The sequence below is a fragment of the Chiloscyllium punctatum genome, chromosome 22 (genome assembly GCF_047496795.1).
Source record: "Chiloscyllium punctatum isolate Juve2018m chromosome 22, sChiPun1.3, whole genome shotgun sequence".
Classification (NCBI taxonomy): domain Eukaryota; kingdom Metazoa; phylum Chordata; class Chondrichthyes; order Orectolobiformes; family Hemiscylliidae; genus Chiloscyllium; species Chiloscyllium punctatum.
Genome location: NC_092760.1, coordinates 77,799,801 through 77,823,949, shown reverse-complemented (window position 1 = coordinate 77,823,949; position 24,149 = coordinate 77,799,801). Strand labels below are relative to the sequence as shown.

At 40.8% G+C, this 24,149-nt stretch overlaps 1 protein-coding gene across 4 annotated transcripts in view; it reads right to left on the bottom strand.

Moving 5' to 3' along the window:
- Positions 1–3,352: 3,352 nt before the first annotated feature.
- The window catches only part of alkbh3 (alkB homolog 3, alpha-ketoglutarate dependent dioxygenase), a 71,922-nt gene continuing 51,125 nt past the window's right edge, over positions 3,353–24,149 (bottom strand). For all 4 annotated transcript variants that reach the window (XM_072592672.1, XM_072592669.1, XM_072592673.1 and 1 more), the window contains exons 9-10: positions 12,343–12,441; positions 3,353–7,011 (exon numbers count right to left, since the gene is read on the bottom strand). In XM_072592672.1, coding sequence (XP_072448773.1) covers positions 6,925–7,011; positions 12,343–12,441 — 186 coding nt within the window. In that variant the 3' untranslated portion in view covers positions 3,353–6,924. The remainder of the gene's footprint in view (positions 7,012–12,342; positions 12,442–24,149) is intronic.

The following is a 24,149-nucleotide window of genomic DNA, read 5'->3' as shown; positions in this document are numbered from 1 at the left end:
TAATTCAATCTTTTGCTTTTAAAAACATTTTCTAGGCTACCATCTTGAGATATTGGACACCTAGGGTTTAGGGAAGTTCATTTTTAATATGTAGTTTTAGTTAAGAGATCAAGTAGTTGAAGTGTATTAAGCAATTAACCTCACATCATTATGCTTAATTATAAGCAATTTAGGACACTAGTACCACGTGACTGACTCGATCTGTAGCTGACAATTGAGAGCCTCCTCTAGACTTTACCAGTTCTTTACAGAGTGCATCCTGTCACAGTTGAATACTTTAGCCCAAGCAATATTCCACACCATTAAAAAAACCTGATCAAATCATGACATATCAGTAAACAAAAATCCATTATATATATATATTTGAGTTCTACATTAGGTTAGTTTAACATTTTGTAATGTTTTAGACAAAAGCAATCACATTGCATTATATAGCTTTTGATTCAGAACAAAGTTCTGTGGTAGATTTGTGTCAGTTTTTGTAGGTGTCAACCTCTTTTCTTTTTGACTTGTATTACTTAAACCTTCAGTGCATACATAGTCTTGTGTGTATTTTTTTTTAAGATTTCCTTCAGTGTGGAAACAGACCCTTCAGCCCCATAAGTCCACAAGAGTAACCCATCCAGACCCATTTCCCTCTGAATAATGAGCAATTTAGCATAGCCAATTCACCTGACTTTCACACCTTTAGATTGTGGGAGGAAACCAGAGCACTCAAAGGAAACCCATGCAGATATGGGGAGAACATGCAAACTCCACACAGACAATTGCCCGAGGCTGGAATCGAACCTAGGTCCCTCGTACTGTGAGGCAGCAGTGCTAACCACTGAGCCACCATGCCATAGATCTAACAGATAATTCTCTTTACTCATTTTTATACATACTCTGTATAGGTTTTTATGCATTAGCAACTTATAATTTCTGCATCAGTTTTAAGGTTGTGTGTAACTTAGCTATGTTGTCAATTTTTAATTAAGCTTGTTCCAAGAATTAATAAGTACCAGCTCTCAGTAGTCAAAGTGCATGTTGAGTTTGAAATTGAAGACAAGACTGTTCTCTGGTCAGAAACAGAAAAACACAGTGGCAGAGAGAAAGAATGATATTGCCTACACCCTAGGCCAAAATCAGGAAGCAAGACCTGCATTGATTCGGACTCCCGCCCACCTTCTGAGCACCCCTTTGCCCACCTCCAACACACTGCATCCACCTGGACACCCCGCGCTGGCCTATTACCTGCCCTCGACCTCTTCATTTCCAACTGCCGCCGAAACGCCTCAACCTGTCGTCCCCACTCCAACCTGTCACCCTCACAACGCGCAGCCCTCCAATCCCAACCTCGCCATTAAGCCAGCGGATAAAGGGGGCGCAGTGGTAGTCTGGCGCACTGACCTCTACACCGCTGAAGCCAAACGCCAACTCGAGGACACCTCTTCCTACTGCTCCCTCGACCATGACCCCACCCCCCATCACCAACCATCATCTCCCAGACCATACAGAACCTCATCACCTCAGGAGATCTCCCACCCACAGCTTCCAACCTCATAGTCCGGGAACCCCGCACTGCCCGGTTCTACCTCCTTCCCAAGATCCACAAGCCTGACCACACTGGCCGACCCATTGTCTCAGCATGCTCCTGCCCCACTGAACTCATCTCTACCTACCTTGACACTGTCCTATCCCCCCTAGTCCAGGAACTCCCCACGTACATTCGAGACACCACCCACGCCCTCCACCTCCTCCAAGACTTCCGTTTCCCCGGCCCCCTACGCCTCATCTTCACCATGGATATCCAATCCCTCTACACCTCCATCCGCCATGACCAGGGCCTCCAAGCCCTCCGTTTTTTCCTCTCCAGACTTCCCCAACAGTACCCTTCCACTGACACACTCATTCGTTTGGCCGAACTGGTCCTCACCCTTAACAATTTCTCCTTTGAATCCTCCCACTTCCTCCAGACCAAAGGCGCAGCCATGGGCACACGTATGGGCCCCAGCTATGCCTGTCTCTTTGTTGGCTATGTAGAACAGTTGATCTTCCGTAATTACACCGGCACCGCTCCCCACCTCTTCCTCCGCTACATTGATGACTGCATTGGCGCCACCTCGTGCTCCCGCGAGGAGGTTGAGCAATTCATCAACTTCACCAGCACATTCCACCCCGACCTTAAATTTACCTGGACCATCTCTGACACCTCCCTCCCCTTCCTGGACCTCTCCATCTCCATTAGTGACGACCGACTTGACACTGACATTTTTTACAAACCCACCGACTCCCATAGCTACCTGGATTACACCTCTTCCCACTCTATCTCTTGCAAAAATGCCATCCCGTATTCCCAATTTCTCCGCCTCCGCCGTATCTGCTCCCAGGAGGACCAGTTCCACCATAGAACACACCAGATGGCCTCCTTCTTTAGAGACCGCAATTTCCCTTCCCACGTGGTTAAAGATGCCCTCCAATGCATCTCGTCCACATCCCGCACCTCCGCCCTCAGACCCCACCCCTCCAACCGTAACAAGGACAGAACGCCCCTGGTGCTCACCTTCCACCCTACAAACCTTCACATAAACCAAATCATCCGCCGACATTTCCGCCACCTCCAAAAAGACCCCACCACCAGGGATATATTTCCCTCCCCACCCCTTTCCGCCTTCCGCAAAGACCGTTCCCTCCGTGACTACCTGGTCAGGTCCACACCCCCCTAACGACCCACCCTCCCATTCTGGCACTTTCCCCTGCCACCGCAGGAACTGTAAAACCTGTGCCCACACCTCCTCCCTCACCTCTATCCAAGGCCCGAAAGGAGCCTTCCACATCCATCAAGGATTTACCTGCACATCCACTAATATCATTTATTGTATCCATTGCTCCCGATGTGGTCTCCTCTACATTCGGGAGACTGGGTGCCTCCTAGCCGAGCGCTTTAGGGAACATCCCCGAGACACCCGCACCAATCAACCAAACTGCCCCGTGGCCCAACATTTCAACTCCCCCTCCCACTCTGCCGAGGACATGGAGGTCCTGGGCCTCCTTCACCGCCGCTCCCTCACCACCAGACGCCTGGAGGAAGAACGCCTCATCTTCCGCCTCGGAACACTTCAATCCCAGGGCATCAATGTGGACTTCAACAGTTTCCTCATTTCCCCTTCCCCCACCTCATCCTAGTTTCAAACTTCCAGCTCAGCACTGTATCCTTGACTTGTCCGGACTTGTCCGACCTGCCTATCTCCTTTTCCACCTATCCACGCCACCCTCTCCTCCTTGACCTATCACCTTCATCTCCTCCCCCACTCACCCATTGGACTCTATGCTACTCTCTCCCCACCCCCACCCTCCTCTAGCTTATCTCTCCACGCTTCAGGCTCACTGCCATTATTCCTGATGAAGGGCTTTTGCCCGAAACGTCGATTTCGCTGCTCGTTGGATGCTGCCTGAACTGCTGTGCTCTTCCAGCACCACTAATCCAGTATTCAGTAAAATCATGACCTAGCCTTAAGTTTTACACTTGTTACTTAATAAACATCCACTGAAGTTACGTCACTAGCCTTTCTCCTATTGCCTGAATGGTTAAAGTATCAAATAAATGGAGAAATATTGAATGTGTAGACGCATAAAGACTGTATATTCAGAAAAGGTTAGTACACATGGGATACTGAAATTGTATGAACAGCCATGATCATATTGAATGGTAGGGCAGGCTCAAAGGGCCAAACAGCCTACTCCTTCACCTATTTTCTATTTTTCCATCAAGAATTTAGGAACGCAAATTGAATGTTATTATTTATTCCAAGGGAAATAGAATAGACAAGTAGAAATGCTTTGTCTCAGTTGTTCAGAGCATTGGTGAAGCCACATCTGGAGTACTCCTTCCAGTTTTGGTCTCCTTATTTAAGGAATGATATAAATATATTAGGAACAGATCAGAAAAGATTCATTCAACTAATTCCTGTGATGAAGGTGCTATCTTATGACAAAAAGTTTGATCAGTTGGGCTTGTAACCAATTGGGGTTTAGAAGCATGAGAGATGATCTTATTAATAACTTGTGATCCTGACGGGATTTGACAGTTGGATACTGAAAAGACATTTCTCCATGCAGGAGAAAAAAAAAAGAACTAGGAGAGAATGATTAAAAATGAGTGATCTGTCAAAATAGGTTGGAAATTAGGGGATTTTAATTCCCTCAGAGAGCTGAGAGACTGTGGAATTTTCTTCCCTAGAAAATGGTGGTTACAAGGCCATTGAATACAGCACACCAGCTTTATGACACTGTGATCTTTTACTATAAATTGTGTGTCCTATGATCTTACCCCACTAGCTACCTGATGAAGGAACAGCACTCTGAAAGCTTACACTTCCAAATAAACCTGTTGGACTATAACCTGGTGTTGTGTGATTTTTTAACTTTGTCCACCCCAATCCAACATTGGCATCTCCAAATCATATTTACGAGGCAGAGGTAGATAGATTCCTGATTAAAAAGGTAGTTCAATAGTATAGGGAGTGTACATGAAATTATAGTTTAGGCCATAATCAGATCCTATCAAATGGCAGAGCAGGACTGAAGGGTTCAATAGCCTACTCCTGTCATAATTCATATGTTCATCTGCGCTGGTTTACTGTCACTGAAATATACAGGGAGCAACTAAATCTTCTCTCACGGTTTAACACCATCAGAAATAGTGGTATACCACATGGCCTGTCAAACCTGCTCCACCATTCAACGCGACCATTGCTAATCCTCAGTTTCAACTCCGATTTCATGCCTACTTCCCATAAATCTTGATTCCACGAGAGAGCAAAACTCTGAATATATTTAAGGCTGGAAAAGACAATGATAGAACATTCATGTTCGTCTGGGAGAGAATTCCAAAGATTCACAATAATATGAATAGAAGTATTTTTTCAACCCAATCCTAAATGGTGACCTGCTCTTCCTGGGACTGTGCCCCATGTTTTGAATTTCCCAGCCTGAAAGAAACATTCTCTGTGTTCAGCTGTCAAGCTCTTACAGAACCTTCTAATTTTCAATGAGATCATCTCACATTCTGCTAAAGCCCAAAGAATTTAGCCAGGTTTGCTCAGCCTTTCATTATAGGTCAGCCCTCTTTTATACATACTGAAAGCTAAAGACCACAGAGTTGAAATTTTACACCCATTTTATTAACAAACATATTTCACTGTTTCTGAATACAGAAAATCTACTGAAATCAAATAGAACAGCCCTGTTCTTTGGCAACAAGCACAAAAAAAAATCACTGCTGTTTAAAAAAAATGCTGATTAGCATTGGACAGAGTACAGACCAGTACCTGTCGACTGAAAATAATCGCAGTTAACCAGATTTGGATTAACACAGTCCTTCTATTTATTTAGTGTACATCAATTGCATACCTTTATATCACAATTTCTACCAATCTTAATCTGGAGCCAGCATTTCTTTTCAACAATATCTCTGCTCCCATTCTGACTCAAGTTATGATTCTACATGTGCAACTCTCTACACTAGCTGGAAACAAGCGCTTCAACATGGACATCACTATTAAACCAGTCTCGTCCCTCACTGTCCACAGGCGTAATTTCCACTGGGGGGCTGCACAGTAATTTAGAGTCCCAGCAAATATTTCTCTTTCTAATCCAGAAAATCCAAGGTCATTTGTAATTTCTCTACTGTATCCCAGCTAAGATTAGCAAACTCAACACAAATCAGGAGCCAAATCGTTTTTGGATTGCATGGTGCAGGTACTCACTGAGTCACCTGATGATAACTAAAATAATTTATCATTTTCAAACAAAATGTTATGTACAAAAGTCATCTCCAACAAGAAAAGTTGTAGTTTGCTCAGCAATACGTTTTAAGAAGTAATTACTGCAGGATTCAATAAATAAGCTCTTGAATAAAAAAGAACACTCAAGTTAAACCTCCAATAAGTGACTGCACTGTATCCCTTAATGTGTTTTCTTATGGTCTGATGCATTTTTTTTAAACTTTGAAAGTACATTAGAAAATGAGATGAAGGAGTGTTCAAAACTTGGGTATTTGCTGCCAGTTTCTGGCTGCCAAATCTACCACCTTTAGAAGTCTAAATTAAATCAATAAAGTTTGAGTCTTTTCAAATGCAGCAATGAATCAATAGTATGCAGTTTTTAACCAAGCTTGACATTGGTCTATATACGAAACTTCAGCAACCTGTTTTAAATAGCACATTTCTTTTGGGTTTATCCAATGTAATAATGTTTGCCACTAGGACCTACAGCTGAATTCTGATTTTGTTTTGTTAAAAATTCAGTATGCATTTTGAAGTTGAGCAAATGTATTCTTGGCAAGTTAACTCACTGCTAACTATTGCTTATATTGTATGAAACAAAAAAATCAATCTTTGATTCATATTTTCAACTCTTTATCAAACACTCAACATTTTGCCTCTTTTATCTTTGATTCTTATTAAGAACAAATTCCTCAGCCTTAAAACAATAGGGATGTGAATCAAACACTCCAATGTATATTACCAGGCAAGCAACTTTTTGTGAATTAATAAACAATATAATGTGACAAATGTTTTCCAACATCACTCACAACTTTGTACCCATTTTCTAGAAATCAGCTTCCTGTTTAGATAAAGTACAGCAGATCCAAAACAAGATTTTCTTAAATTTGTCAAAGTTAAATTATCTAGATATTCAACTTTAACTTAAAGTCCAAGCATTAAAATTGTTGTATTGTGTTATTAACAAATACAGTCTAAACACATTTGTTTAGTTTTCTTTTGGCAATGTCTTCAATTGAAACGCTGGCCTAACAGTTTTTTGTTATTTTAACCGTACAATTCAAATGTTCAACTTTCAAACAAAAACTAACAAAGCCTATTTGAGGTCTTTTGTTCTTCACTTATTTGCACATTGTCATCCTCTGTGTTCATTTCATCTTCAGTTCCTTTGTGTCTCAGGGTAAATTGTTCGAAATGTCAGGTTTATTCGTGGATTTCTGTCATGGTATTCTTTTGGCACTCGATGCTGTAAATAATATTAATAAGGTGCATTCAAATAGTCACTGTACTGTCTTCATAAATAAGTTCTAACAACACCCTCATCCCCTCCCACTCTTTAATGGTTCCTACATAATGAATTGCTAAGTCCCACCACAAACTTATCATCAAGATACCCTTATTCTTTTCTGCCCTCAGCTTTTGCACTTAAGTAACTATTTATCCTTGATTTCAATGTCTATCTCAATTCACCTTACATGCTCTTCAATAATCTTACTTTCATACTGCAGGAAAAAGACACATTTTGACAAAGATTAAATCATGCACTCATCAGGATAATTCCCAAGAATGCTCAGAATAAACTACGGGCACAAATATTTGCTGGTTCTTTTCTCAGGGCAATGCCTTTACCAATTAAAGTTAACCTGACTGAGTTACAATTTACGCAAAGCCTGGCAGTTACTTGTCAGTCATTCATCATTAACTAGTGCATTCTCTATGGCAATGCCTCTACTAAACAGAGCTAATTTAGCAACTGAATGGTGCACTCTTCTCACACAGTATAAATGTTGGCTTTCCATTTCATTGATATTCTTATGAATTATCCAGATGAGTGCAACAGTTTCACAAAATGCATCTTTTCTCAGCAATATTCAAGTTCTGTATTACCAAATGATAATGTCACTTTCCATCTCTTCTCTCTGTACACAAGCTCACTTAATCATATTCATGCCCACACCCTTGATCTTCTGGCCATTCTATTCCCAACTTTGACAAGACCAACAGGTCATCTTTCATGTTTGCATCCATCACAATTCATTTCTCTTTAACCCACTTCCTTCTGCACCTTTGCAGAATGTATTCTTCAGAAAGCAGGTATCACTGGCAAGGGCAGTACTTGTTGTCCATTGCTAATTGGCCTTCAACTCAATGGCTTGTTAGGATCATTTCAGAGGCAGAATCAAATTGAATTGAATTAGCTTTATTATCACATGTATTCAAATGAGTACGGTGAGAAGTTTATAAGTTGCCACTAACAGCCACCATAGGTACAAAGGTACCTAGCATGAAGATGCTGCTCCTCTAACATGGTTATTTTGCCCTTGGTTTTTTTGAGAGGGGTCGTAAAGGCAGCAGTTCCAATTTGTGTGGAAATATCTACTTGAAAAAGCTTTTAGGTTGTTTTTTTTCAAAAACGCTTTACAATGAAAAAGGGAATGACCAGTTCTCCCAGTTCAGTTTTATTTTCCTGGTTCGGTTTGGTATGGCTTCAGCAAGCAGTCTGTTTGAAGCTGCTGGTCACATTTTAGCTAGGAACCCAGAGAAGCTGCTGTATCCAAAGAAACAGCTCCATACTGATCCTCTCTCTCTCTCTCTCTCTCTCTCTCTCTCTCTCTGCAGTCTCTCTCCTGTAAAAACATGTGTTTGATTTTACCTTATTTTTGCTAAAGGCACGTTTAAGGGAATGTTGCAAATACTTGGAACAGCATCATTAAGTTGCAATAGAGTTGATTGGGTTTTCGGATAGGTTAAGTTATTCTAAATTCGATTCTTTTTTGTTCGTGCTTCATTCAATAGTCTGTAAATAAATTCTGTTTTATTAATAACTGCATCATTTGGCTAGCTGCATCACTTCTGGAATATCCACTATACAACTACACTTAAAACAACCTGCAAAGTTAGGGTCTGGTCTGCCTTCTTGAAGTGTTTTGAGGCGGTCTGGCCTAGCCCATAACACTAGGTATAATCCTTAGTTACAGAAAGGAGAAATGAAGAAAAAAAAGAGTTACTTTACAGCCATACACCGTACAACCAAAGGTCTGAGAATTAAGAAGCAAAGTTAGTAAGACAAACATCGCAGAATCTCTACCATGGAAAATAAATCTCTTCTCACGCCCACCCCTCTCCCGAGAAATTATTTACAATTATAATTTGAAACTCCCTACACTTTGCCGTCTCATTCGAAAAAAAAATGTTCATTTTCAGACGTCACCATACTAGGTAACAGCATCAGTTAGCCTCCGGTGAAACACTAGTGTTATGGCCTGCTTTCTATTTATGTGTTTAGGTTTCCTTGGGCTGATTATGTTATTTCCTGTGGTGATGCCATTCCTGTGTTGGTGATGTTATTTCCCATTCTTTTTCTCAGAGGGTGATAGAAGGAATCCAAATCAATGTGCATGAGAATTCCTAGAAACATGGCATTCCAAACAGAACTCTATTAACAAACACATTGATTTTGAGAGAGGCACAGTGGCCCAGTGGTTAGCATTGCTGCCTCACAGCGCCAGTGACCCAGGATCAATTCCAGCCTTTGAAGACTGCCTGTGTGGACTTTGCATGTTCTCCCAGTATCTACATGGGTTTCCTCTGGGTGCTCTGTTTTCCTCCTACAATCTAAACCTGTGCAGGTTAGGTGAATTAGCCATGCTAAAATGTCCATAATGTTCAGGGGTGTGTAGGTTAGGTGCATTAGTGAGGGGGAAATGGGTCTGGGTGGGTTGCTCTTCGGAGGGTCAGTGTGGACTTGTTGGGCCAAATGACCTGCTTCCACACTGTAGGGATTCTATGATGAGATGATAATGAGCTGCATTCTTAAACTGAAATAGTCCATATGGAATGGAGACTCCTGCACTGCGGGTGAGAAGGAAGTTACAGGAAGTTGATTGGGCAAAATAATGAGTAAATTGGAAAAGACATTGCAGATGATGGTCTTCCCCATGTGCCTAATGAACTTCTCCTTCAAGTAGAAGTAAGAGATTTGGAAAGTACATTTGAAGGTGCCTTAGTGATTTGCTGCAAAGCATCTTACATTTGATTCACACTGCACTTATGTCATATGAGTGATGAAGCAAATGAAAGCTGAAGGATGCAAATGGAATGCTGAACACACAGAATGTTTTGTCCAGGGTAATGTTGAGCTTCTTAAGAGTTGTCAGAGCCACACACATCCAAGAAATATTCCAATTGCCAACCTGCTTTTGTTTCCAAATTAGCTGGTCCAACTAGGTTTCTGGTCAATGGTGACTCCCTCGGATGTTGCTGGCGAAATAGCTCCAGAGAGGCCAGGATCCTGTCACCAAGTCACTCTTTATTTACACATGGAGAGTCCTTGACTCTAGTACTATCTCTTCAGAGTGCAAGAATCTCTGACACTTCTGTTTATCTGTCAGCCAAGGCTCCCTATTTGGATCAGATTAACAGCCCCAATCAGAGAACTCATATTCTGTGAGGTCCACCTGGCTGACCTCGTTACAATCACTACAGCTGGCAGGGTATTCAGCAAAATTAATGTAATTGCATGTCAGGGAGAGATGGTTTGAGTCTCTTTTGTTGCACATACAGATTAGTACAGCATAGAAATAAGCCACACAAGCTAACGAGGTTGTGCCAAATTGGACCTCAACTATCCCATACTACCTCTGCCTCACCACTAAAAGCCAAGTGCTACAATTCCTTCCCTAAAGAGTCACCTCCTTCTCCTTTAGGATCCTTCTTAAAATGACTTCTTTGATTAAGCTTTAATTTATACTTTTCTTCGGTTCATTATCAATTGATCATGCTTCTATGATATTTTTCTATCTTAATGGTTCAGTATAAATTACAGTTGTCAATGTATTAAAAATTTATTGTGATTAACCTTGGAATTAAAATTTTTAATCACAATTATTCATGGGTTTTAACTGCAGCAATAATCTACTTTGCAAGGCAAAATGAGGGATCCATGAAGCAGCAGGTCTGCTGGGGCCCCAAGACAAACAGAGGGATAGTCTGCAGCTGGCCTCAGGATCAATAATCATCGCCACTGACAAACACCGCTGCACTAACTCACAGCTATCTCCCTGGCAACCAGCTTACATTCGCAGAAGGTAAACTTCAGACATGCCCAGAAGCTTAGGGGGAGTTGTACTGAAAGTTGCTGGCAATCCTGAGATATTCACAGCAGAATTTCTGCACTTAATGCATATGAAAAATTTTAACAAAGCAAAATTTACCGCATTAATCACTGAAGTTAGTTGCGATTAATTGGCAATCCTAATTCAAATGCAAGCTGTTGTTTAGTTATGAAGGTGAGTTATTTGAATGGGATTTCATGTATCCTTTAGGATCCGGCAAAGTACATTTGAGTTGCTTCACATGGTCATATGTTTTGAAATGTAACATTCAAAAAAGTTTCTCAGCCTAAGAACTGGCCATATAAATCTCACTTACTCACATACACATACTCTTAAATCAATCAATCAGTGGAATAATGATAATGAGGAATATTAACTATTATTCGATGAAGCTTGTTTGGTATTAAACTCATTGAGAATGCTATCATTCACATAATCCATAATATGTTTTATACTAACTTTGCAGATAGATAGTTGATATACATATAAATTAAAACCAAATGACATGAATCTTGTTGCTGGAGCACAGCATGTATTAACAGCTATAAATAACACTACAATTAATGCGAAAAATGTGATCACAGAATTTGAAATAAAACCTGTGTAAGGGCCAAGATGAATTCCTCACTCACTTTTCTGTTTCTAGTCTTTCGTAGGATGTTGGGCCTTGTTGACTACGACAGCATTTAATGCTCATCCTTAATTGCTCTAGAGAGCAATGGTGAGCTACTTTCCTGAACCAATGCAGTCCATGTAGTGCAGGTACAGCCACAAAGCTGTTAGGGAAGAGATGCCAAGTCAGGATAGTGTATGGGCTTGGCAAGGAGCTCGCTGGTGCCCCCATGCATCTGCTGCCCCTGTCCTTCTAGACGTCAGGTTTGGAAGGTGCTATCGAAGGAACATTGCTGAGTTGCTGCAGTGCATTTGGATAAACACTGTTCTTACTGTTCATCAGTGGCAGAGGGAGTAAATGCTTGTGATCTGTTGCCAAAAAGCATGGATTACCTTGTTCTGGTTGATGTGCAGTTTATTGAGTGTTGTTCAAGCTATATACTTCCAGGCAAATGGTAAGTACACCTTAATTATATTATGTTACAGGCACAAGGTTAATTAAAGGTGCATCAGAGAAGCATCTGGAACTGCAGTTTTCCATGCACATTTCCTTAGTTGCTGTTTGTGGGGGCTTGTGCACCATTATGGCCCCCATATTTCCTTCCTTAAAACGTGGCTTTACTTCTTACTGGTTATAAAGTACTTTTTAGCAACATAAGGTTATGAAGGACACTATGTAAATGCAAATATCTCTCTTTATGCATATGAAAAAATAGCAACACAATTTTGATAGGCAGTCTTGTGCTAGCAAACACGAAGTCTCGTGGTGGAAAATATTATTTTTTTGTTGAGGAACATTCTCAACTGGAACATCTGTTGCATCACTTTGAAATTCTAAGTATTTTTCTCACCTGCCACTCCTTCTGAGTTTCTCCTTCCATTACCAACAAACACCCGTGGCTCAGTGGGATCCGGATTCTTTCTACATATGTGTAATCTCCTTTATCCTCCTGTGTGGAACAAAGGAAAAGATGATGTATCATAAGCATTCAGGAATATAAATTACTGTTTCACTTAATGACCAGATACCTCCAACCACAGGCCAAAAGTCACTTTTCACTGTTTCTAATATTAGAAGTAAAAATTGAAAATACTAACTTTTCTCAATGCCCGTGTTCTCCTGGATTGCCAATTCATTGACACTCCGGGACAATTCCAGAAGTTTGGTAAACTTAGTCCCAACTTTTTGGAAACTTTTGGAGACTCCAAAGCAATACAAGATTGATGCTACCACCCAGCCCTGAATTTCTCAGCCCACAATCATATCCCTCTAAGTAGAATTTATTATTTACCTCACCTAAGGCAAACAGAGAAGTAGACTCTTTAGCTTGCTCCATCACAGCTTCCTGCTCACTGTACCAAATCCCACTGTCAGCAAGCAACAGGATACTGTACACACGATGACACAGAGAGTTAATGCTATTGTCACACATGCTTTCTGGAACCAACCAAAATAATGGCAATAAACACTTTCACTATGGTGACAGTATGACAAATGTAAAAACTGCCCATCCACTCATGAGCCTATGAAGCTATCAGAATGCCAATGTTTGTGGAAGACATGAACTCCATAGACTTCACACAAATCAGGATGGATTAGGATGGTGGAAAAAATGGAGAAACAGTGAAACTAAAAAATATAAACAGTGAGGATGAGAAATAAACATTAAAGTTACCTCAAAATGATAAAATCAATGGGAAACGAAGACGGAAAAGACAGAAAACAGAAAGTGCTGGAGAAACTCAGTAGGTCTGGCAGCATCTATGGAAAAGAGACAAAGTAGCCTTGAAAGGTTAACTCTGTTTCTCCACAGATCCTGCCAGAAAAATAGGTAGTTTGTAATGTAAATAAAGAAAAAAGGATACTGCATTGCCTTTATACTAAATTACTTTACTATTTATTTTCCAAACTCAAACATTGGTGTTTGTAAGCCAGGAATACTATGATCTGATTCACCACTAGCTTCAGTTTCTTTTCTCACCAGGAGCAATTCCCCCCCCACAGACATTGCATCCGTTCTTGACAAAGGCGTAAACCTGCAGTCAGACCTCAATCTTTCCATGCCAAAATGGTGTCTTCCTATAGCCAGCGACAGCCAGAACAGCATGCACACTACATTGACAAGATGTCTATTCTCAGCACCTACAGCTGACTAAAGAGTGAAAGAACAGGCAATAGAACAGAAAGGGGAGACAATGCATGAAAGGTAAAGGTAAAGTTGCCATGGCTCTACCAGATTATAGGGTTACTCTGTCATTAGAGAGAGACTGATTTGGGTTATGATTGGTGGTGGTTTAACTGGAGAGTCATCATGCCTCAGGCAAGGGTAGAGGGTGAGAAGGAGGGTCCTTCATGGTTACCTCTGCCTATGTGGGAATTGCAACTGTGTTGCTGGTGTCACTCTGCATCCCAAACCAGCCATCCAGCCAACTGAAACTAACCAAACATGTAAAGAAAATGCAGAAAAGAGTTGCCACCAGCAATCACTCGCTAAAGAGTATGTCTGTCCACTGAGGAGTCTATGTCACTGAATCAGAAAGGCCAAACAATGCAGAAAAGAGGTAGAAGGTGGGACAAAGAGGGAACAGATCAACATGAAAATGATACAAGAATGACAGACACATCAGACATATGGTGTGCAAAGCTACACAAGATTCATTAATATATCTCTTAAAAGTTTTAGTGACTCAGGTTTTATGAGCTGCACAAAACTGTTGGATTTTAATGCTTTCCCCTAAGATGGGTTAGGAGGCAAGAAGGGATTAATTGAGCAAGATGGTGGCAAGTAAGAGCATGGCTGCCTTCCTGCCTCTGGCCTGTTAAAATCCAGGATGAAAGGCTTGTGGATGGTCTTCCTGCCCTGCCAATGAAGCTCCTTAAATAATTAACCCCAAAAGTGAGCCAATCAGTAGCAGGTGGGGAAGTATTCATGTAGGAAGGCGAAAAAGCCAAACATTGTCGTTCTGCTTGCACATTCCTGGATGGTTGAGTGACAGGGTTTCATGTACTGAGAACCATTCTCTGTCCTCGCTACAGTCTGAAAGCCCCACTATAATTCCAAACCTGTGATTCTTATCTCATGGTTACTCATTTTTGCACAAAGCTAAAGGACTGTGGACGCTGGATAAAAGAAACAAAACCAGAAATAGCTGAAAATACTCAGGAGGTCTGGCAGCATCTGTGGAGAATGTTCTGAAGAAGAGTCATTGGACTCTGAATGTTAACAGTGTTTTCTCTCTACAGATGCTGCCAGACCTGCTGTGTTTTTCCAGTAATTTCTGATTTTATTACTTACATATGGCCTGGGATCTCTTGATGAACCTGGTGAGTGCATTGCTGGTGACTGCTAGTGTTCCTACAAGGGAGGAAAAAGGCCCCCCAGTCAATTATCAATCCTGGGAAATACTGTTCTGCCAAAATTATGGTGGGCCTTCCCTGTAGGAAGCAGTGAAGGAACCTTGCCTGCTCTTCAGGCAGAGGATGAAACCCCATCACCTGAGTTAAATACTTCTCAATTTGTTGAAAAGCAAGATTAAAACATCAGTTTGCCACATGAGAACAGCTTTCTTGGAACCATGATTAGTTAAGCTAATGAGGTAGAAATTTGGTCACATGGTTATGTAGAGCTCCCTCTATTCCCAGGGATAGGTAATGCTAGTGGCTGAGTGAGGTATTCTTCAATTATATCACTCAAGTTTACTACGTGGGTCATGCAGCTAACAGCCCACAGCATTACTTACACCATTGGGATATCTCCCTGGAATGGTGAACATAGAACAGTACAGCACAGAACAGTCCCTTCAGCCCACGATGTTGTGCCAACTACTGATCCTCATGTATGTACCCTCAAATTTCTGTGACCATATGCATGTCCAGTAGTCTCTTAAATGTCCCCAGTGACCTTGCTTCCACAACTGCTGCTGGCAACGCATTCCATGCTTCTGAATGAGCCTACTATGTGGAACCTTTACACAACTCTCTGTGTAAAGAACCCGCCTTTGACATCCCCCTCTATACTTTCCTCCAACCAGCTTAAAACTATGTTAGTCATTTCTGCCCTGGGAAATAGTCTCTGGCTATCAACTCTATCTATGCCTCTCATAATCTTGTACACCTCAATTAGGTCCCCTCTCCTCCTCCTTTTCTCCAATGAAAAAAGTCCGAGCTCAGTCAACCTCTCTTCATAAGACAAGCCCTCCAGTCCAGGCAGCATCCTGGTAAACCTCCTCTGAACCCTCTCCAAAGCATCCACATCTTTCCTATAATAGGGCGACCAGAACTGGATGCAGTATTCCAATTGCGGTCTAACCAAAGTTTTATAGAGCTACAACAAGATCTCACGACTCTTAACCTCAATCCCCCTGTTAATGAAAGCTAAAATACCATATGCTTTCTTAACAACCCTGTCCACTTGGGTGGCCATTTTAAGGGATCTATGTACCTGCACACCAAGATCCCTCTGTTCCTCCACACTGCCAAGAATCCTATCCTTAATCCTGTACTCAGCTTTCAAATTCAACCTTCCAAAATGCATCACCTCACATTTATCCAGGTTGAACTCCATCTGCCACCTCTCAGCCTATCTCTGCATCCTGTCAATGTCCCGCTGAAGCCTACAACAGCCCTCTATACTGTCAACAACACCTCCAACCTTTGTGTCGTCTGCAAACTTGCTGACCCATCCTTCAATCCCCTCATCCAAGTCATTAATAAAAATTACAAACAGTAGAGACCCTGTACAGACAGAGCCCTGTGGAACACCACTCACCACAGACTTCCAGACAGAATATTTTCCTTCTACTACCACTCGCTGTCTTCTGTTGGCCAGCCAATTCTGTATCCAGACAGCTAAGTTCCCCTGTATCCCATTCCTCCTAACCTTCTGAATGAGCCTACCATGTGGAACCTTATCAAATGCCTTGCTGAAGTCCATATACACCACATCCACAGCTCGACCCTCATCAACTTTCCTAGTCACATCCTCAAAGAACTCGATAAGGTTTGTGAGGCATGACCTGCCCCTCACAAAGCCGTGTTGACTGCATTTAATCAAGATGGTTAAAAATCCAGATGGTCATAAATCCTAGCCCTCAGAATCCTTTCTCACACCTTGCAGACGACAGACGTGAGACTTATTGGTCTGTAATTGCCGGGGATTTCCCTATTTCCTTTCTTGAAGAGAGGAATTACATTTGCCTCTCTCCAGTCCTCAGGTACGACTCCGGTGGAGAGCGAGGACGCAAAGATCTTCGCAAGTGGCGAAGCAATTGCATTTCTCGTTTCCCAAAGCAGCCGAGGACAAATCTGGTCCGGGCCTGGCGACTTGTCAGTCTTAATGTTCATCTCTCCCAATGATTCTTTTTTCAATGGGTGAATTTCCTGACAGGCAATCAGGTGCATCAAATGCTGAGCAGTGGCTTAAGCGTTACAAGAGGCTGAAATGTTTAACTAGAGGAACAGTGGATTTTTCTGAATAGAAATAGAACTGTAAATTACAACTTACACTTTATAGTATCAATATCTTCAATTGTATGAATTAAAACAGTCATTCTGTTGTTTTAGTCTGTTTGAAATGGGATTTTCATTCAATATTTTCTGGCTTCATTTCAACAGGAGCTATACCAGTTATATTATAATTCACAGTGTTACTGGTAACTGTTAGTATAGATAACAATAAAAAAAATGTAGCTTTCAGTGCATTCAGTTGGCAGTTGTCAAGTCATTTGGGTAAGAAGCCAAAATTATAATACATGTTTAAAGTTATATAAAAATCAATTCCAATCTCTTCCACTGATGCAAATCATCCCTTTAAAAATAAAATGAAAATGATAATGCTGGCCCATAACCAAAATATTTGAAGATAATTATGTATTGTAGTGGTACTATGCATGGTTTTGTACCCTTAATCTCCACATACATGTCTCCATAAGGGGATAGTGGTATAATGGCAATGCCACTGAAGTCGTAGTCCATAACTCCTGGCTAATACTCTGGGGACATGGGCTTGAATCCCATCACATTAAATCGTGAAATTTGAATTTAGTTTTAAAAAATTTGTAATAAAAAGCTAGCCTTTTGTTGTTGTAAACCAATGTTGTTCATTAATGTCCTTTATGGAAGAAAGTCTGCTGTCTTCTCCCCTATCTGACCTATATGCAGAACTACAGCAATATGGTTGACTCTTTATTGTCCTCTGGGTCATTCGGGATGGGCAACAAATGCTGGTCTAGCCAGCAACAACCACACCTAATGAAAAAAAAGACTCAGTTCTTCTGCTGAGAATAAGGGGAAAGACTGATAGTTCTTCAAAAGGGAGGTGAGTTAAAATACAGAGAGATCCATTGGTTGGTTGCTCATGTGATTTTTCAACAGATGCTTCAAAATTACAGTGGGAAGGTTTAAGAACAGGAACCTGCCTCGAAGACAGATGGTGCATAATGTAGGAGACCCAAGAAAATACAGAAAAAAATTGAAGGCGTACCAACCTAAACAAATTAGAAGTTTGCAAGTATAGAAGTATGTTAAATTCTGAAGAATTAAAAATTTTCTATTATATTTCCAGTATCATCTCCAAATTTTATATATTGAAATTATTAACAAAAATCTATATTTAGCACCAGTGCTTCTTCTAACCACTAACTTCTTACAGTAAAAGACTGGTATTTTTAATCTACTAATATTAAACATATCTTTTAATAAATATAACATACACAATTATAACTACTAACAGGCACGGGCTTCTTCAAAAGGAAGGCTGAGCTAAGCCTGGAGATCACTGTTAAATTGCTACCATACAAATACACCAAATAAAATTCCTTTTTCCTATTTAACAGAAATATTAACTCACTCAAAATAAAACACGTTAACACAATTTCATAAACATAATAATGAATTTACAGTTTTTAAATGGCATACTTCAAAGTTTTCATCATTTCACATTTGAGTATTCTATGAAAAATTGGACTGCATTTTAACATTACTGATGAAATTGCCTCTCTTCATGGACTTGATTGGACGAGAAAATGAGAAATAAGTCTTTACCAAGAAAGGGATGGAAATATTAGAGAACTAATCACACAAACAAATTTGGTTCAGTTGGCAACAATCTTACTCATAAATCAATGAGTTCAAGTCCTAACACATGACCTAACATCAGCTGACAATTCAATGTCTTAATTTCTGCTTTTAAACATGATCCACTGACAATATAGCACAGCTCAGTAATACAGCTTGATTAGCTGGATTCAAAAGCCACTGACACAGTTTGAAGAGCAGATGGGCACCTGTAGTGGTGGCCTTATTTATCCTTCAAACAAAACTAAAATTGCTGTTTGTCTGGCCTTACTTGCAAACATGACAATTATCTGTAATAGTGGAAGGAACCTTCCAGAAATGTGAAATATGCTACATGATTATTCTTTCCAGCAGTAATTTCACAAACCTAGAATAAAGCTTTTCACCCACAGTAGAAAAGTAGTGTGCACTTGGGATAGAGATACTATATATATATATAATGGAAAATAATTTGAATGATGAATGGGATTGTGGCAAAATTTTTATCCCCTTCGATATCATATATACCAAACAAGGCATCTAACTCAATATCATATTAAATTTAGAAAAGAAAGCTCTTTCTCATAGCATTGCCAGTCAAAATATGTTATGTCCTTGATCATAAGTGCTTATGCACTTACTGCTGAACAAACAAGTGGATCAATTAAATTAGATCTAGCATTAAAAATATCAGTGTTTCTACATGACCAGAAAGGTACCAGCTTGAACTATAGCTTTGACGCCAAGGCAGTGTTTGTGATATCAAGTTTGACAAGAGTATAGTATCAAGGAACCCTAGCAAATCTAGGGTCAATGAGAACTGGGAGAACTGGTTGGAGTTCTTTCTCGCACAAAGGAAGAAGGTTGTGATTGTTAGAGGTCTGCCATTTCAAGATTTCATCAGGTGCAGTGACCTGGGCCCAAACATCTTTAGTTTGGACAGAAAATAATTACTGGCCCAATCAGTGACAGCCACATCCGATGAATGAACTAAAAAGAAACTTTAGCTCACCACCCTGAGAAAAACAAACTGGTTTAACAAGTTCCCAAAAAGTAAATGTATATCAAACATTCAAAAAGTTTTAGGTGTCAGGTGGACATGGCTCACTACCAAAACTAATTTTGCACCACCAAGGACAGAGGAGCCATTCAGTAACAAGGGTGTGCTCTGTCTTTAATGAGTCTGTGAACAGCTACAACGTGCCCAAGAATCCCTACCCCTGTACCACTCCTACATCCCCTTTCATGGATCAATTTCTGTACTGGATCGTGCAGTATAGCCAGTGCAAAGTAATTCGTTTTCCAATTATGGATGTTAGGACAGAAAGTAGTTAATACTTCCGTATTTGAACCCAGTTCACAGAGCCACTCAAATCAAATAATGAACAGCATTATGAAACACATTAAAATAACAAAAATAAATATTTGAACGTCATGTTCCTTTGCAAAACTGTGAATACGAAATTTTACCACAAGAATCCTTGTAAATTTTCTTTAAACTAGGTTGGGGGGCTATTGTAATTGAACAACTAAACAAATGCTATTTGTAATGAAATACTTAAGTTCTTAGGCAGATTACTGTTATTTAGTTATCTATGGGAAGGAACATATTCTTATTTCTTCCTTCAAAAAGGCTATTCAGAGATGTCTAATACATATATTTTAAACCAGCACTTTAATGCAGTTGCTATGGGAACCTTCAGCACCACAAGTTAGATTTTCCCTGTTATGTAATGCCACCCACACAATTTTCAGCAGCCGCATTGCTTTCCACTGGCAGGCGTTTAAAAAAACTATAGATTTTTCAGATTGTTTTTAAAGCAGCTTTGTCATGAAAATGCAAGTTTCAGATTTTGATCCATTTAGATTTTAAATAATGGGTTGTAAATATGGACTCTGAGACTATGTAAATTGAGTTAATGCTCACTTTTGATTTTATAAAGATATCCCATAACATTGGAACAATTAGTTGATACCAAGGATGTGGCATTCAAGCAACATTCATGCCTTTGGTGTACTTTAAATTGTTAATTGATTTCATTTAAAAACAATGCTAAGGCTATCAGGTGAAGGTGAGGGAGTTGTGTTTCTGATTGCAAGTAGTCCGATGGCATTGAGTTCCAACAACTGGTGGGAGAAAGTGAGGAGTGCGGATGCTGGAGACTAGGGTCAAAAAGTGTGGTGCTGGAAAAGCACAGCCAGTCAAGCAGCATCCGGGGAGCAGGAGAGTCGACGTTTCAAGCATAAGCTCTTCAGCAGACATTCCTGATGATTAAATGAGAGAAACAGGTAAAAGTCACACACTACAGTTATTTTGCGTTACCTAAATAACGCAGTGCACCTGGGATGTCTGCTGTTAATACTTCCGTTTTGTCATAGAGTTGTACAAAGTAGAAACAGATCCTTCAGTCCAACTCGTCCATGCCGACCAGATATCCTAACCTAATCTAGTCCCATTTGCCAGCACTAGGCCCACATCCCTCTGAACCCTTCCTATTCACCTTTGTTAAAATAAGTTTGTTGGCCAAAACTGAGTTGGCAGTTTGTGGTGACACGGTAGCTCAGTGGTTAGCACTGCTGCCTCACAGCACCAGGGACCTGGTGGAGTTTGCACATTCTCCCTGTGTCTGTGTCAGTTTCCTCCCCATCCAAAGATGTACAGGTTGGGTGAATTGGCCATGCTAAATTGTCCCGTAGTGTTCAGGGATGTGTAGGTTAGGTGCATTAGTCAGGGATAAATATAGGATAGGGGAATGGGTCTGGGTGGGTTACTCTTCAGAGGGTCGGTGTGGACTTTTTGTGCCAATACTGTAGGGAATCTAATCTAATCAAAAAAGTACATTGATTCAAGCTTCATAAGTAATAACTACCTAGTGGCACTGAGACTTTGATGCCATACTGACAGGTTCAAGGAACCGGATCTCAATAATTCCTGTCCTTCGACGTTCATAAGGAAAAGTGCAGGGAAGCCATTTAATCGACCTATACTCATTCTTCCTGATACCATCAAATTCTCTCTTTAGTGAATCTAAAGTTTTGTCTCCAGTATCTTTCCTGAAAAAATATTGATAGTTGATCATATTTTGCGAGAAAAGCCACAACACTTAAGTTTTAAACTTCCCTCAGAGCAGTTTAAACCTCACTTTTGGTCATCTTAATCATGACTTAACTTGAAATAGTGTGCAAGATTCGTGCTTTCTCTTCCACTCAGTACCCTCCTATTTATTGTTTTCAATGCTGAAGAAGTTGAAGCTTTTCAAAATTCAATACTCTGACAGAAGTGTTTGCCTTCTGGTCCATCTCAACATCATTCCAAAGTTGGATACTTGAATTTCTCATTTGAAGCGTAATCTCATGGGAGGCAATATCTTAGTGGAACTGAAACTCAGACAATGTTCTGGGGACGTGGGTTTGAATGCCACTATAGCAGAAGGTGGAATTTGAATTCAATGTAAAAGATCTGGCATTAAGAATCACCTTATGCCCATGAAACCATTGTCAGAAAAAGCCATCTGGTCCACGAATGTCCTTCAAAGAAGGAAATTTGTCATCCTCACATGGTCTGGCCTACGTGGGACACCAGAGCCACAACAATGTAGTTGACTCTTAACTGCTCTCTAATATGGTCTAGCAAGCCGCTGAATCGCTCCAGAAAAGACAGAAGTACTGTGGATGGGAGATTTCAATGTCCACTATCAAGAGTGGCTTGGCAGCAGCACTTCTGATTGAGCTTGTCGGGTTCTAAGCAGCATAGCTGCTAGATTAGGTCTGTGGCAGGTGGTGAGAGAATTAAAAAAAAGACAGAAAAATCTTACTCAACCTCATCTTCATTAATCTGCTGGCTGCAGATGCATCATGACAATATCAGTAAGAGTGACCACTACACAGTCATTGTGGAGACGAAGTCTGGCCTTCATAATGTCAACACCCTCCAACATGCTGTGTGGCACTATCACTGTGCTAAATGGGACAGACTTTGAACAGATCTAGCAACTCAAGTCTGGGCATCCATGAAGCACTGTGGGCCATCAGCATCAGTACAAAAGATAAGGCTGAAGCATTCGCAACAATTCTACCTGAAAATTGCTGAGTGGATGAGTGAACTACATTCACTTTATGTAATACTTAGAAACGTTTGGGGGGCTATGGGGCCTGACAACATTCCAGCAATAGTACTGAAGACTTGTGCTCAAGAACCTGCACCTGCTCAGCAATAACCTGCTCAATGATGCCCAGTTTTGGTTCCACCAAGGTCATTCAACTCCTGACCTCATTACAGCTTTGGTTCAAACATGGACAAAAGAGCTGAATTCCAGAGATGAGGTGAGAGTGATAGCCCTTGATATCAACACCGCAATCAACCAAGTGTGGCATCAAGGAACCTTGGCAAGACGGAAATCAATGGGTTTCAAGAAACAAAATCTCCCCTGGTTGTAACCTGGCACTAGTGAAGATGGTTGTGGTTGTTAAAGGTCAGTCATCTCATTCCAAGCCATCCCTGCAGGAATTTTTCAGGTTAATGTCCTAGACCCAACCATCTTCAGCTCCATATGAACTTCCCTCCATCATATTGACAGAAGTGGGGATGTTCACCTATTACTGCACAATGTTCAGCACCGTTCACAATTCCTTGGATACAGAGCAGTCCATGTTTAAATACACCAAGATCTGGACAATATCCAGGCTTGGGCTGACAACTGATAAAGAACACTCACACCACACAAATTTCCTGATGAAGGGCTTATGCCCAAAACGTCAATTCTTCTGCTCCTCGGATGCTGCCTGACCTGCTGTGCTCTTTCAGTACCACACTCTCGACTCACACCACACAAATGCCAGGCAAAGACCATCTCCAATTAGAGACATTCAATGGTGTTACTCTCACTGAATACCCCACTATCAACATTCTTGGGATTACCATTAACCAGAAACTTAACTTCACTCACCAAATAAACACAGTGGCTACATGACCGAATGAGAGGCTAGGAATACTGCAATATGTAGCTTTCCTTCTAACTCCATAAAGCCTGTCCACCATCTACAAGACATATGTCTGGAGTATGATGGAATACTCACCACCTGCCTGGATGGATGCGGCTCCAACAACACCAAAGAAGCTTGACACCACCCAGGACAAAGCAACACATTTGATTGGCACCACATCCACAAGCACCCACTCCTTCCAGCAGGGATGATTAGCAGCAGCAGTGTGGAGTGATCTGTGTACTACAAGATGCACTGCAGAAATTCACCAAGATCCTTAGAAAGCACTTTCCAAATCCATGACTACTACAAGTACGAGGGCAGGAGATACATCGGAACATTTTATTTGTTTTGTTTTCTTTCCTCTAGCTATATTTTAAAGGATTCTGTTTAACCTCTATGACATGAAACTATACTTCCAGTTTTGATTTCTGTGCACGCCAGTTTGTTCTCCAGTCTTATCAAATGAGGCGTATGTACATTTCTAAGTTCAAAATGTATTATTCCCTTTTCTCAGCAATAGCCCACAATTCCTATCTTTCTATCCTGCTTGCCAGTTTGTGCTCTGATTCATTTTTCTTCATTCATTTTGGACGGCACGGTGGCACAGTGGTTAGCACT